At 34.2% G+C, this 16761-nt stretch overlaps 1 protein-coding gene across 1 annotated transcript; it reads left to right on the forward strand.

Annotated features, from left to right (window-relative positions):
- The first annotated feature begins 282 nt into the window (after positions 1-282).
- Positions 283-13361, forward strand: LOC111425561 (trafficking protein particle complex subunit 8 homolog l(3)76BDm). The gene is made up of 6 exons (XM_023059665.2): positions 283-534; positions 4682-5126; positions 5189-5989; positions 6050-6307; positions 10878-12932; positions 12986-13361. The coding sequence occupies exons 1-6, from the start codon at positions 378-380 to the stop codon at positions 13251-13253; spliced, it is 3984 nt and encodes a 1327-aa protein (XP_022915433.2). The 5' UTR covers positions 283-377; the 3' UTR covers positions 13254-13361.
- Positions 13362-16761: the final 3400 nt, after the last annotated feature.

Here is a 16761-nt window from a genome sequence, read left to right on the forward strand (position 1 = left end):
TTTTTTTGACATTCAAGAAGTCGATAAAGTAGGTAACTAATACATTTAAAACATTTTAATAACAAAATAAAATTAAAATATAAACATAAAAAAGTAACACAAATTAAATCGATACTAATTAAATAATATTTAACTTTAATAAATTTTCACTTGACGTTTATAAAATTTGACGTGTCGGTTTAGTAGGAAATATGCCCGAAACAAAATAAAGTACTATTTGACAGGTAACATTCAACATTTTCGTGTAAAATATATAAATTAAACATAAATCGTTTAATATTTTTTAAAACAAAATTCATTCAAACAATGCAATAATTACCAGTGATGTGAAAGTACACGACGGTTTCGCCCGTACACAAAAGTAACCTACAAAACAAATGGCTCACTGCAAACTAACCCCACATGAGTTTATAAAAAATGCGTTTACGCCACAAATCGCAGTTATATGTAGCCCTAAAGTTGAAGAAATCAGCCAAAGGAATAACTTAACGTTCAGAGAACTATTACAACCGTTTTGTAAATTAGGAACTGAAGGTAAAGTTAGGTTATGTTCACATTTATTAACAATTTTTCTTATTAAATAAATGTGTTGGATTATTTATGAGAGTAAGATATTTTTGATATTTTTGTCACACCTTATTCTGGACTGACTCTGATATATGTGGTGTTAAAATTTACACCCTTAAGAAGTGTTATATTAATAATGAGAAAAACAAGGTGAGTTAAGTTTCCTACCTTTAAAAAGGTAACCCACTGAAGCGCCTTAATTAATTAAGAAGAAAAAAAATCATGGCATAAATAAGCTGTGGTAAGTGGATTATTTAATAAGTATTGCACAACAATTTCTGAAGTATAACCTCATTTATTTTGTTGTTAGTATTCGTTTCCCGCGCTATTAATTATCACAATTACTATCAGCATGAATCATACACCTGGTATAACACCTCTGCAGTATCAAGAAATGTAATACATACTAGAACGAAGTTGCTTTTTAGAGTAAGACTGATACATTATTACTATACAACCTTAATTCAATAACATTTTTTTAGGAGCTATAATAAATCAGGAAGAATCGTTTATCTTCACTTCGCCAAGGTCGCTTGCGGGCGAGGCGCTAGATTTAAGTCATAAAATTAGTTAAGTTGAGGTTCGTATTTATAACGTGTCAATCCCAGCGCCTCGCCCATAAGCGAACTCCGCGAAATGAAAATAAACGATTTCTTATACAAGTATTGTGTACTTAATTTATTTTCCAAGACATCAAGTGAACGATTTTATCTATTAACGCCGAGGTCGCTTGCGGGCGAGTCGCTAGATTTGATACTTTATAAACACAAACCTTAATTCAATGAGATTTGGCATTTAGGAGCTAAGATACCAGTTCCACCGCCTCGCCCGCAAGCGACCTCGGCGAAGTGAAGATAAACGATTTCTTATACAAGTATTGTTTACTTAGTTTACTTTCCAAGACATCAAGTGAACGACTTCATCTAATACCGCCGAGGTCGCTTGCGGGCGAGGCGCTGGGTTTGACACATTATAAATACGAACCTCAACTCAACTAATTTTATGATTAAAATCTAGCGCCTCGCCCGCAAGCGACCTCGGCGAAGTGAAGATAAACGATTTCTTATACAAATAACTATTGTGTATCTAATACCGCCGAGGTCGCTTGCGGGCGAGGCGCTGGGATTGCCACATTATGAATACGAACCTCAACTCAACTAATTTTATGACTCAAATCTAGCGCCTCGCCCACAAGCGACCTCGGCGAAGTGAAAATAAACGATTTCTTATACAAGTACCTATTGTGTATCTAATACCGCTGAGGTCACTTGCGGGCGAGGCGCTGGGATTGATACATTATGAACACGAACCTGAACTCGACTAATTTTATAACCACGTGATATCAAATCTAGCGCCTCGCCCGCAAGCGACCTCGGCGAAGTGATGATAAACGATTTTTCATACAAGTATTGTGTACTTAATTTACTTTCCAGGACATCAAGTGAACGATTTCATCTAATATCGCCGAGGTCGCTTGCGGGCGAGGCGCTGGAACTGTTATCTTAGCTCCTAAATGCAAAATTTCATTGAATTAAGGTTTGTGTTTATAAAGTATTAGACCTAGCGCCTCGCCCGCAAGCGACCTCGGCGAAGTGATGATAAACAGTTTCTCATACAAGTACTGTGTACTTAGTTTACTTTCCAAGACGTCAAGCGAACAATTTCATTTAATACCGCCGAGGTCGCTTGCGGCCGAGGCGCTGGGTTTGTCACATTATAAATACGAACCTCAACTCAACTAATTTTATGACTCAAATCTAGCGCCTCGCCCGCAAGCGACCTCGGCGAAGTGAAGATAAACGATTTCTAATACAAGTACCTATTGTGTATCTAATACCGCCGAGGTCGCTTGCCGGCGAGGCACTGGGTTTGTCACATTATAAATACGAACCTCAACTCAACTAATTTTATGACTCAAATCTAGCGCCTCGCCCGCAAGCGACCTCGGCGAAGTGACGGTAAACGATTTCTCATACAAGTACCTATTGTGTATCTAATAGGAGGTCGCTTGCGGGCGAGGCGCTGGGATTGATACGTTATGAACACGAACCTCAACTCGACTAATTTTATAACTACGTGATATCAAATCTAGCGCCTCGCCCGCAAGCGACCTCGGCGAAGTGAAGATAAACGATTTCTCATACAAGTATTGTGTACTTAATTTACTTTCCAAGACATCAAGTGAACGATTTCATCTAATACCGCCGAGGTCGCTTGCGGGCGAGGCGGTGGAACCGCTATCTTAGCTCCTAAATGCAAAATTTCATTGAATTAAGGTTAGTGTTTATAAAGTATTAGGCCTAGCGCCTCGCCCGCAAGCGACCTCGGCGAAGTGATGATAAACAATTTCTCATACAAGTACTGAGAGATGTGTAACACTGCGCTGCGCGGCGCAATTGAGTTAACTCAGTACAGTGTGTTACGCGCGCTAATACCCAACTTTAAAATGAGTCAACTCAATTGTGCCGAGTTAGACGCAACGCACTCGTAGGCCCAAAGCAGTTTAACGCACAACCGCTATGGCGCGGGCGACATAAAACTTAGGGCTGGTATGTTCAAATATCTATAAAGTCCGCAATAGCTATACGACAGATCTGTCAGATTTATCAGCCTGTTATAGCCCTTCAAATGAGCAAAAATAATTTCGACATTGTACAAAACGCGTTATGTACTCCTTATATTCACGTTTTGTATACCGCCACCGTAACATATTCTCAGTTACGGAGTTTAACAGGGCTAAAAATCTGACAGATTTGTCAAATAGCGATTGAAGATTTATAGGTATGTAGTTGAAATGCGAGCGATAGATGTGATGCATCAGCAACTGTATTAAGCCGGATTTATATTTGTCTGACGTGTTATGTCGTGATGCGCTCTGACGTAATGGTTAGTGTTCACATTTATATGTTGTGTTCTGACGCACTCTGGCGATATTTTGAATCAATACAATCGTAGCACTCAGAGAGTTCATACGTGGGTTTATAATGTTTTCCCATGAATCTTCTGATTCAAATTATGAAGAAGATATTCATTTCATGGTACTGGCAACTGTTTTAAAAAAAGAAAAAGAGAAGATATTGGGTTCATCCAGTGAACAAAAAGAGAGAGGCTAGAGGCGAATTTCACGGCCTGATTAAAGAGCTTGAGAGCGATGCTGATAATGTTAAATGTAATTAAATTTAATATCGAAAGAAAGAAGAAACGCAAATCTGACGAGTCATAAGACAGGTGTACACTTGTCTGATCTGTCGTTATGCGTCACTTCCCACTCCACTGCTCTGACGGACATCGGGATCGTTGCTGATGCGACACAACACATGGCGACACACAAATATAAATCTCACCATAGTAAATGTATTCAACCGATACCGTTCTGACGCGTCACAATACGACATGTCAGACAAATATAAATCCGGCTTTAATACATTGCGCTAACTCACTTAGGCGCGCCAGTATCAGTGTGTCAGTGTGGTATCATAGCTCCTAAATGTCAAATTTCATTGAATTAAGGTTTGTGTTTATAAAGTATCAGACCCAGCGCCTCGCCCGCAAGCGACCTCGGCGAAGTGAAAATAAACGATTTCTTATACAAGTACCTATTGTGTATCTAATACCGCCGAGGTCGCTTGCGGACGAGGCGCTGGGATTGATACATTATAAACACGAACCTCAACTAATTTTATGACTCAAATCTAGCGCCTCGCCCGCAAGCGACCTCGGCGAAGTGAAAATAAACGATATCTTATACAAGTACCTACTGTGTATCTAATACCGCCGAAGTCGCTTGCGGGCGAGGCGCTGGTTTTGACACATTACAAATACGAACCTCAACTCATTTAATTTTATGACTCAAATCTAGCGCCTCGCCCGCAAGCGACCTCGGCGGTATTAGATGAAATCGTTTCCTTAATGTCTTGGAAACTAAACTAAGTACACAATAATTGAATGAGAAATTGTTTATCTTACATGCCTAACTGAAAAACTAATATTATAAGAGTTAAACCAGCAATTACAAATACAAGAATTTTTATCTTTCTCTCATAAATAGTTATTTAATGATAAAATTAAACAAAAATTACTAAAATTTATTCCATTTAATTTATGTATTTTTTAGCCCATTACAAAGATCCAACTGGAAATGTAGTTTCAATTAGAAATTTCAAAATAAATTTGCAAGACATTAACTTTCGACCACCTCAACCGACTCTGGCAAGGAAATTTTTAAATTCTTCCGTTAGCGAAGCACCGGACGTGCGTTTTCAAAACAACAACGTCGGAGAATACATTTTGCACGTTCCCACATCGGTCCCTTGGTTCGAACAGTGGCGAGATACGTTTTTACAAGTGCAATTTCCATCTGATCATGAATTTACGAAACATTTCGTTGCTTGTATGTTGGTTATTTCATCGTGCGATGAAAATCCTGTAAGAACTATGATAGATTTAGCTCAAAAAGTAAATGATTTGCAATCGTCTAATAAACTTCCGAAATGGTTTAGTCATAATATTTTGAGATATTATGTTGTAGTACATGAAAAACATGATCCTAATAATGTAGGGTAAGTCCCAATTAAATATCATTGATTAGAATATAATTGAAGTTTAAATAATTTTTTTTAAGTGCTGTGGAATGTTTTGATAATTTAAAAATGCAATTTGGTATTAATAACGTATTTTTATTGCGTACAAATTCTCGAAAACCTAACCAATCGGATGATATGTTACCAGATCCTTGGAGTCAATTTATTTCTACAGTAATTCAAAGTGGAGAATATGAAGTAACACCAGAAGCATCTCCAACGATGAGTAAATCGTTTGTTGATACAGATTTAGAACAAGAACTAATTACTGAAAATGGAAACAGTGGTTTAACTTACCATCCATTAAGTCCTGAACAAGAAAAACTAATAGCTATTGAAGAAGTAGTCGAAATTAAACAAAGAAAAAATGTGAGTCATGGTAGTTATCTCACCATGGAAGATATTGAACAATTAAAATTATTAATACACGAATTTTGTACTCGAGCACTTTTTCCTTTTATTGAACGACAAGTTAGTACCTTACATGAATTTATTACAAACAAAAAAGGTGTAAGTCGATCGTTTATAAGTGCTACAAAGAGGTGGTTTACTCCTACTAAACCTGGAAGTAGTGCAATACCAACAACACCAACATATTTTCCCGACGCTCCTGAATTACAAGTTCGAAGACTAGGGGATTTATGTTTCATGTTCGGGCATTACACGATGGCGTTTCAAGCGTATCACACCGCGAAAAGGGATTTTAACGCAGATCAAGCTTGGTTATTTTACGCTGGTGCTCTTGAAATGGCCGCTTTAAGTGCTTTCATGGCCAACGAAACTTCTAGGAAGACACTCGATTATATGGATGAAAGTATTACAACTTATTTAAATATTTGCAAGTAAGATTATCAAATAATTTATTAAAAAAAAATTTATTGATTTATTAAAAATTGATTTAGATTGCCTCAATTCGCAACAAGAGCGACGTTATTGAGTTCGGAATGTTTAAAAGGAAGGCAAATGTACGGCGAGGCTGCTCACCAACTTATTAGAATGACGAGTGAGGAGTCCGATTTACGATCGGCTTTGTTACTCGAACAAGCTGCTTATTGTTTTTTAATATCTACAAAACCGTGTATGGTGAGGAAGTACGCGTTTCATATGGTTTTAGCTGGTCATAGGTTTTCCAAAGCTACGCAAAGGAAACATTCTTTTAGGTAAAGTCGATAAATTAATCTCAAAATTATATTAATAAATTTCTTTGGTAATCCATGTAAAATAAAATGACTTCTTTTTCGCTACAAAATTAATATAATCAGTACCGGTTCCAGCTAATAGGCCATCATCAGCTGAATTGTCAAAAATGAACGAAAAACTTAGATATAAGTTAAAAACTTAAAAATTTTAAAGTAAAAATGCTAAAATACAATACTTGTATAAGAAATCGCCGAGGTCACTTGCGGGCGAGGCGCTGGGACTGATATATCATGAATACAAACCATGCATTTAGGAGCTATGATACCAATTCCACCGCCTCGCCCGCAAGCGACCTCGGCGGTATTGATAAAATCGTGAACTTGATGTCTTAGAAAGTAAACTAAGTACTCAATACTTGTATGAGAAATTGTTTATCTTCAGTCCGCCGAGGTCGCTTGCGGGCGAGGCGCTAGATTTGAATCATAAAATTAGTTGAGGTTCGTATTTATAATGTGTCAATCCCAGCTCCTCGCCCGCAAGCGACCTCGGCGGTTTTACATACTCAATAGGTACAGTCATGTTCACGGGAAATGCACACTCAAGGTCAAGCGCTGTTGTGAGATCCGACATGCCGCTGGCTAAACGGGCTGAGCCGAGCGCACACGAAGCTCACCCCGTTTAGTCAGTCGAACCAGCGCCATGTCGGATCTCACAACAGCGCTTGACCTTGAGTGTGCATTTCCCGTGAACATGACTGTACAGTCCTGTTCAGATATAATGCGAAAGCCGCTCGTAGAGGCATAAAATTGTACTAGAAACGACCTACGTTCACGAGGGATTTTAATCCAGGTTTTACCTGCTCTGTAGTGTTGTAAAAGTTCCGAACAGGCAAGCGGGATTTATGGCCAAGATGACTGAATCACAAGAAAAATTAAGAAAATAAATAAGTATAAGCAATCCATTTACTTTACACAATTCCTGTAGTAAATGAAAATAATTACTAATAATTACTGTATTACTTTGGTAATACAGTGGAACGATAAGTCGAATCTCATAAGAAATGAAAATTATGTATTGATAGTAAGTTATATATAAACTATATATTGAAATATATCGATAACCATTTTAATATAATAAAATCAAAAATCAATATAATAAAATATAATACTCCTATATAGCAAAAAATATAATATATTAGTATACATATAAAATATAATAAATATTATTATTACAACTGTTGATATCCATGTTGCAAGTTTTGTTTAAATATTAAAATAATAAACAAATAAATATAACTTCTTATCTTGCAAAATTCAACCGTATTCAACCGTTGTCTAAGAGAACGATTGCACTTCTTGGAAATTGAGGAAGTTTTAAATTTTATAACAACACAAACACTGCAAAATCTAAAACTGCAAATTTTGAAGAAAAATCAAAACACAATGGCCAAAATAAAAACTAATCCAACAGACCAACCAAAGAACAATGTCCAGTTCCAGAACTTAACTGACATTAACTTCACGGAGGAAGAAACAAATCTTTTAAATAAAGGTTACAAATTTTCTTTAACCCCAAAAATTAACTTACCTATCTTAACTGTTGAATTAGATAATATAATTAGAAAACAGCCCGAATATAACAAAATAAAGAACGACCTAATACCACACATTAAAAAGGCAGAAAAAAATATAATAAAATACATCAAACGTAAATTAAACGAAAATAATGCCACATTCACTAAAGCTGACAAAGGGGCTGGCATTGTAATATTAAATAAAGAAACATATATCAATTGAACAATTCTTGAAGAATGCATGGGTGAATTGTCTTGAACAATCGTAATGATCCCTTCTGGATATAAGATTCCTACTGATGTATCAAAACATCCTCCAGCACTCGAATGTATTCAATCGAATTAAATCCTTGATAATTGTGGACGTTGTAAATGGATTGGCGGTGACGTATTCAGCAATTCCCCTTCGTTGAGTATTATTAAGAATAAGCCTTCGGCCTGATCTAGATGTTGTGAGGCCAACTTTCCCGTTTTCTTCAAATCTTACTGATAAGGTTACACGTTCGGCAATTTCCCGTTTATCTATTCTTTTTTGATGAAGTGCAACCCGACTCTCGTTGACCAGGAACACGAGGCATGTTGTATTTAAGAAAACGGACAAATTTGAATATACGTAATTTTGATATTGAATAATTCTATTTAAAATTTGAAGGAGAGTTTCATAAAGCTTTATTTATAAGTTTTATATTATATTAATTATATTAGTGAGATTTTTATCTGACGTTTTATTTATAGAAATACTCTAAAATCATTTATTAGAGGAACCTATAAAAAATCGTATATTTATTGTTCTTAAAAACATCAAAAAAGATTTAAAATAAAATAAAATTAACACATTTAAAAAAAGGGTGATCCATTCTTCAAACAGGGACGGCTTTACCTGGGTTAAGGAAGAGGGTGGTAACTTCCTTTAGTCTCAGAAATCGAATTGAATAGAAACAAAAGATGTCTCCGTCTTCTTCCAGTACCAGCGTCATGTCGGAGCTAACAGCGGACGATTCGCATTAAATCTGAACAGAGCTGGACTTGTATGAGAAATTGTCTATTTTCACTTTGCCGAGGTCGCTTGCGGGCGAGGCGCTGGGCCTAATACTTTATAAACACAAATCTTAATTCAACGAAATTTGGCATTTAGGAGCTATGATACCAGTTCCACCGCCTCGCCCGCAAGCGAGCTCGGCGGTATTAGATACACAATAGGTAATTGTATGAGAAATCGTTTATTTTCACTTCGCCGAGGTCGCTTGATTTGAGTTGAGTTGAGGTTCGTATTTATAATGTGTCAATCTCAGCGCCTCGTCCGCAAGCGACCTTGGCGGTATTAGATACTCAATAGGTATGGTCGCTTGCGGGTGAGGCGGTAGAACTGGTATCATAGCTCCCAAATGCTAAATCTCATTGAATTAAAGTTTGAGTTTATCATGTTCAATTTACATGTGGACTTTACTATTGCCAAGGCTCTAAAGCGGTTGAGTTTTGTGATTAGGACCTGCCGTATGTTCACAAATGTTCAATGCATAAAATCTCTTTATATGGCGTTAGTGGTTAGTGTTCTTAGCTACGCCTCTACTGTCTGGAACCCTCATTATGCTATTCACATTAACCGCATTGAATCTGTTCAGCGTAAATTCTTGAGGTATTTAGCACGCAAAACATTTTTACCTTACGGTGATTATCTTTTGCGTTGCAGTGCTCTAGGGTTTCAGACATTGAAGCAAAGGAGGCTGTGCTACGACTTATTATTCTTGTTTAAACTAGTCAACAATCTTTTCAATTCCTCGGAATTGGTGAGAGAATTATGTTTTTATGTACCCTCATATCAAACACGTGGTGAACATTTGTTTAGAATTAGTAGATCCTTGTCTTCGGCACATCTTGTTAGATTGATGAATACGCATGACTCTTACTGTAGGAATATCGACATCTTTAATGTTTCTTTGACTGTTTTCAGACGTTTCATGCGGGGCGTGGGTGTGGAGAGATCGTTACTACTCCATTAATGATTATATTTTTATTTATATAAGTAACGATAATTGTTTATGTTTTTTTGATTTGTTTATTATTATTGGAGTGTTATTTTTGATTTTGATTTGGAATATTATTTTTTGTTGTACTCTTAATTTTTTTTGTTATTAATATTTAGTTGAATATCTTGTGGATGCTTTGTTGGAGGTCAACCCTGTTTGCATCCCGAATGTAAAATAAAATAAAAAAATAAAAAATTAGACCCAGCGCCTCGCCCGCAAGCGACTTCGGCGAAGTGAAGATAAACGATTTCGCATACAAGTATTGCATGTTTAGTTCACTTTCTAAGACATCGAGGGAACGATTTTACCTAATATAGCCGAGGTCGCTTGCGGGCGAGGCGCTGGGATTGATACATTATGAATACGAACCTCAACTCGACTAATTTTAAATAAAATCTAGCGCCTCGCCCGCAAGCGACCTCGGCGAAGTGAAGATAAACAATTTCTCATACAAGTATTGTGTACTTTGTTTACTTTCCAAGGCATCAAGTGAATGATTTCATCTAATATCGCCGAGGTCGCTTGCGGGCGAGGCGGTGGAACTGGTATCATAGCTCCTAAATGCCAAATTTCATTGAATTAAGATTTGTGTTTATAAGCGACCTCGGCGAAGTGATAGTAAACGATTTCTCATAGAAGGACCTATTATGTATCGAATATCGCCGAGGTCGCTTGCGGGTGAGGCGCTGGGATTGACACATAAATACGAACCTCAACTCAACTAATTTTATGACTCAAATCTAGCGCCTCGCCCGCAAGCGACCTCGGCGAAGTGAAGATAAACGATTTTTCATACAAGTATTGTACAGTTTGTCATCTCATTTGTCGTTGGTTTTCTTGTTATTTTATCATTTTTACTTTAAATTTTGTTTTTTGTTCATTTTTGACAATTCATACTGATTACATTAATTTTGTAGCGAGAAAGAAGTTATTTTATTTAAATACTTAAATTTTATATTAAAAAATGTATTTATTAATAAATTTGTTTAGATGTTATAAGCAAGCATTTGAAGTATACGAAAATAAAGGTTGGAATTTAGCCCAAGATCATATTCAATACACAATAGGAAGGCAAGCGAGTAACCTGGATTTGTTGGAGGAAGCGGTAAGAGCTTATTCGAAACTTTTAAGCGACCAAAGCAAACAGTCCTCGCAACAACAAGCGATATTTCTAAAAGAATATTTAACAATTCAAAGCGCTTTAAATATAAAAAATAATAACACCTCAACGCAAGTGTTACCTTTACCAATAATAGATACATCCGGTTTAAAATTATTAGTGGCCCCAACCCCACCTTTAAGAACGCCAGGAAAAGTTTCAGCGATGGGAATTTCATTATCGCACTCAGAAACGTCGGTAGAACTATCGAGATGGACGAAATTAGAAGAGATGTTAGTCCAGGAAGCTCAAGGATCACTTCCAATGATATTCAAACCTCTAGTTACATTATTCACAAAAGAAAACGCAACCATTTCAACGCCTACAGCGATTTTAGGCGAACCAATTCAAGTTTCCGCTCATTTAAAAAACCCCTTACATATTAATTTATTACTAAAAGACGTCCATCTCCTATGGAATTATCGCGGCGAAACGGAAATTATAAATAACGACAACCAAAACGAAAATTCCAATAAATATTTAAAAACGCATTACGTTAATAACATCGTTTTACAATCAAATTCCCTTCAAGAAGTTATTTTAATGTTAACCCCCTTAGCTGTTGGGGAGGTAAAATTAATCGGGATTTGTTATAGTTTAGTTAGCTCGTTTAGCGATGATGATCAAACCGAAGTAAAAGGTAAACAATTATTCGATAATAAACCCGATGATAAACGTTTTGAAATAAAAATTGTCCCATCTGCGTCGTGTTTGCAAGTATATTTTACCGAAATTAGCTCGGATATGTTAAAAAACGAACTGCAACACGTTAATATTGAGCTGAGAAATGTCGGCACCGTTCCGTTACATAAAATATACATGGCGACATCCAAACCGGAATTATTATCTTGTTGCGAATTCGCTATGAAACAAAATTTTGAAACAATCGATATTGATTTGAATTCACCTGCGATTCGCGAAAGAGAAGCGCGGAAAAATCATGTGATAAATCTTCCATTAGTTCAATTAGAACCAGGACAAATGAAAACGTGTAATATTTGGATAAAAGCATCGGATATTACTAATACATTAGATTTATTAATTTATTACGAAAATATTGACCCAGTGAGTATACCAAGATATCGGTTAGTACGCCACGTTTGGAACTTTCAAATACATGATTCATTAAAGGTTGATTTAAAACCATATCAAAGCCACACTGCGGAAAATGTTGAACAATTATCGTTATCACTAAAAGTAATGAACATGAATAAAATTCACTCGCCGATTTATTCTCAAATAACAATATTAAACGCAGCTATTTTGAGTGAAAATTGGATGTTATTAAACGAAGTAGTTAACCCGGAAATTATTGAATTAGGACCTCAAGATTCAGCCCATATTTTATTAAAAGCGAAAAGAATATTGAAAAAGAATATAAACAATCAAATTAATTTCATAAAAATTCCACCCAATTATCCTAAAGCTGGTTATTTAGATTTTGCCCAAAGAATCGATCAGAATCGTATCAATATTTTTAACGAATCTGTTTGCGAGACTAATAACGATCAAAAAGAAGGAACAGTAATTTTACGGTGGAAAGCTAAAGTCGCGGATACCGTGGGAAATGAACGCTATGTTTATGGCCAAAACCAAGTTATTATTAATTTAGAAAAAATTGAAGAAGACGATGAAAGCGGATATAAAGGACCTATTGTTTTCTCCGACGGAAAAAATGACGATAATTTAGTTACAACTAAAATTAAAGAACAAGAAGAATTACAACGCAAAGAACAACAAATTCGATGCAACGTTATTCACCCAACAAAAATAATTCATAACTTTCAAATAAATAAATTATGTATTATTCGAGTTAAATTATTATTACATAGTACCGTCGATGATACAGATTTAGAAGTTATCATTAAAACTTTAGAAACATCTAAGTAAGTATTTATTTAACAATAATTAATTAAATTATTACAAAAATTTTTTTTAGTCCTTTTCCTTCGGGCGTTAGTCAACGACCACTATTTTCACCGTTTTCATCAAAACACTGCCGTTGGGTGCAACTTGGCAGCACGATTCGGAGATTACCACCGCTGAATTCGGAAACAATCGACTTGTCGCTCGCCGTTTTGGGTCCGGGCACATACGATTTGGGCTCTCACTTGGAGATTTGGTGCCAGAAAGTTAACCAAGCCGAAACTGCCATCCTCCAAAGTTGCCGAATACAATCCTCGGTTATAGTCACCGCTCCCGCGTGAATTTATATTTTATATCTCTCCTTTAATGTACATTAATTAGTTTGTATTTAATTTCAATGTTCATTTTTAAATTTTTTTCTAATACAGTGTATCCCAAAAAGTCAATAATACCCAATTTAATTGGTTAAATTCAATATACAGGGTGGTCCATTACTTATGGAACACTGACCAATTCAATTCCTTATAATTCTTAATAATAACGAAGATACAGATGGAATTGGTAATAAAAATTTGGTGTTAGTTTTGATTTATCTTTCAGGTGGCGCTGACTGCCTTAAAAAAAACTAACTTAAAGTAGTGTTATCTTTTTCATTGTTAAAATTTATGAAACAGTTTCTTAGACATTTTTACATTAATTTGGTATACCTACCAATCTTTTCTAAAAATCTACGTTTCTAAAATAATCAATATTTAAGTAAAATCTGTATTAATAATTGGACTAAGATACAGATTATTAAAGTTAATGCTTCATTTTCGTTTTTCTTTAATAATTTCCACTGTCAATTGGTATTAATACTAGATTATTAATGCCATTTGATAGCGTTTGACTAAATAAATTCATTTTATTAAACAGTGGTTATCTTGAAAACTAGATTGAAAACTAGGAGATCTTTAGAGAAGATTGGTAGGTGAACCAAATTTATGTAAAAATGTCTGAGAAACTGTTTCAAGTTGTGTGAGTTGTAAAAATTTAAAGCTGAAAAAGATATGACCACTTTAAGGGAGTTTTTTATTATTGATTATGCCTAATTATAGAAGAAAGAATACACAAAAAGACACAAAAAACTGTTGTAAGCTCACAATGAGGTGATTAAGAACATCTACTTATGATATTATTCTCTGCATTGATTGTCCAGCAGGATATTTATGGGCTATTAGGAGTTGTAGTGACAATTGCAAGAGAGTCAGATAAAACGAATACCCGTAATAACAATTTTTGTTGCTTGTATAACGATAATTTGATGAGTAGATAGCAGAATGTTTGTTGAAAATCTACTGGTGCTCTTTTTTATCAAATTTAGACATTGCAGAGTGAGGTTGGATTGTTTTTGCAGCTTCTTTTTCGGTACCTTTATACTTATATGTCAATGTTATTCTCTTTAAACAGTGGATTATTTCTTAATATATTTCTTAATAAAAATAATACCAAATTATTATTTATCGTCTTAAAACATGATAATGTAGCAATTTTCATGTTCATAATGTAAAAGGAAGCGAAATTATGAAAGAAAAACAAAAATACCACCTGTATTTTCGTAATTAAATAATAATTTAAGCTAAGCAATTATTAATGGACCAACCTGTATATATTTTTTGAAATTCTTTGTATAATAATGTTATTTAATATACAGTGTGTCCCAGGATAGATGTTACAAGAGGTATAATGACTTAAAAACTTTTAAATTTTATTTTAATGCTAAGGAATTAAGCCTTGATTGGTGTGAAGAGAATTTTAAGAATATTTTCATATTTTGAAAATGTAAAGTAACCTTTTTATTCATGATACGGAAAAATTTTATTAAGAAAAGTTGTTTAAAATGAGAAATTACAAAATTTCAGACTTTGCTTGAATCATATTTTAGTTTAAATAACATAAATATTGTATATTAATTGAAATGTGAACTAAAACTGAGGGATAATACAATTTATTTGTCAATATTTGCGACTACTTAAGTCATTTTTTTTTTCGTGGCATTTTTCATTGTTTTTTTTTCATCCTTATCTAATCTAAAATATGGTGGTTTAATCAATATAGGTAGATCTTTCTGAAATTTTGCATAGTGCGATAATTTTTCATTCTAAACAACTTTCCTTAATGACATTTTGCCGTATCATGAACAAAAAGACCGAGTTGATTTTCAAAATATGAAAATATACGTAAAATTCTCTCCACACCAAGCAGGGTGGAGAAATTCCTCAGCCTAAAATAAAATTCAAACATTTTTAAGTGATTATACCTCTTGTAACATCTATCCTGGGACTCACTGTATATACAGGTGTGTCAAATGTCTGGAATATAGCCAATAACTCCGCCATTTGTGGTTTTAAAGAGAAATGTTTCAAATAAAAAATTCTTTATTAATTGTGGCGCATTTTTTGACTATACTTGCTTGTTTACATTGTTCTTTGTTTCGTTGCTATGGCAACCAACATTGTTATTTTAAATGGGATGCATATACTTTTTTTTGCGTATTTTTATAGAGGATAAGTCTCTCTATGTGATGAACATATCAAATCGTATGGTTGAATAAGAAAAAAATCGAGAAAAAATGCGTTTTTTAAAAGTCTTAAATTAGCTAATTACAATCGAAGTAGGCGCCGAAATAATGCCGTTGACAGCTTTAAATGTCAAAAAAAATTACGGTTGCAACAATTATCAATAATTAATAATGTATGGTTCATTAATTAATAATATATGGTTAATTAATTAATAACACTTCCGGTGTTAAATTTTTTTGTTAATATTTTGGCTACTGTGGACTGTGTAATTTATGTATCCGGGTAAATATTATTGAACAGTGCGAACACAACTTTACTTTGAGTGCGTTTTCTATCACCTGCACCGTACCCATACATTATTAATATTTGCGCCATATTTGCTTAAACTGTCAGTTTTTTTTACATTTAAAGCTGTCAACTGCGTTATTTCGGCGCCTACTTTGATTTTTTCTCGATATTTTTCTTATACATCCATATGATTTAATATGTTCATCGAATAGAGGGACGTATCCTCTATCAAAAAAAATATATGCATCCCATTAAAAATAACAATGTTGGTTGCCATAGCAACGAAACAACAAACAAGCAAATATCGCCAAAAAATGCACCATGATTAATAAAGAACCACAAATGGCGAAATTATTGGCTATATTCCAGACATTTGACACACCTGTATGTATAATGGGAATTCCAGTTATTTTAATTAATTAATTAATCCTTATTGAAGTTATTTTTGTATAAAGAATGTAATAAAAAGTACTGTAGACCGATTTTTTGGTGAACACTGTATATTGTCTTATTACTATTTATTATAATTTTAATGTAACATCACTTCTAACGTAAAGTACAAGTTTATTTTAAATAATTAAAAATTTGATGATGTTGAAATTTAAAAATGAACGTTTTTATGTATATACGGATGTTCCAAAAATTGTTTTTTTTATTGTAATCTAATTTTTGTTTATGTTGTTTATAAAATGAAGTCACCAAAAAAAAAAATGAAAATATTAATAAATAAACTTAAAAAAAAGGTGTATAATAATTATAATAAAAAGTCTTTGTAATTATAATTAATTAAATTGTTTGTTTCTTAAAAGAAATAAAAATTGTTATAACAAAACGAAATTTTGATTTAATCTTGAAATCGTTATGGTATTAGTATAATTATATTAGTGTAAAAAGGGGTTATTTTCAAAGGACCTATTTTTAAAAAAATCATAATGAGATAGGATTTTTTTATCTTAATACTTAATGAGTGTGTGATTCGACACGTCCCCGTTTTGTTTAA

Source organism: Onthophagus taurus, chromosome 8 (assembly GCF_036711975.1).
Source record: "Onthophagus taurus isolate NC chromosome 8, IU_Otau_3.0, whole genome shotgun sequence".
NCBI classification, from domain to species: domain Eukaryota; kingdom Metazoa; phylum Arthropoda; class Insecta; order Coleoptera; family Scarabaeidae; genus Onthophagus; species Onthophagus taurus.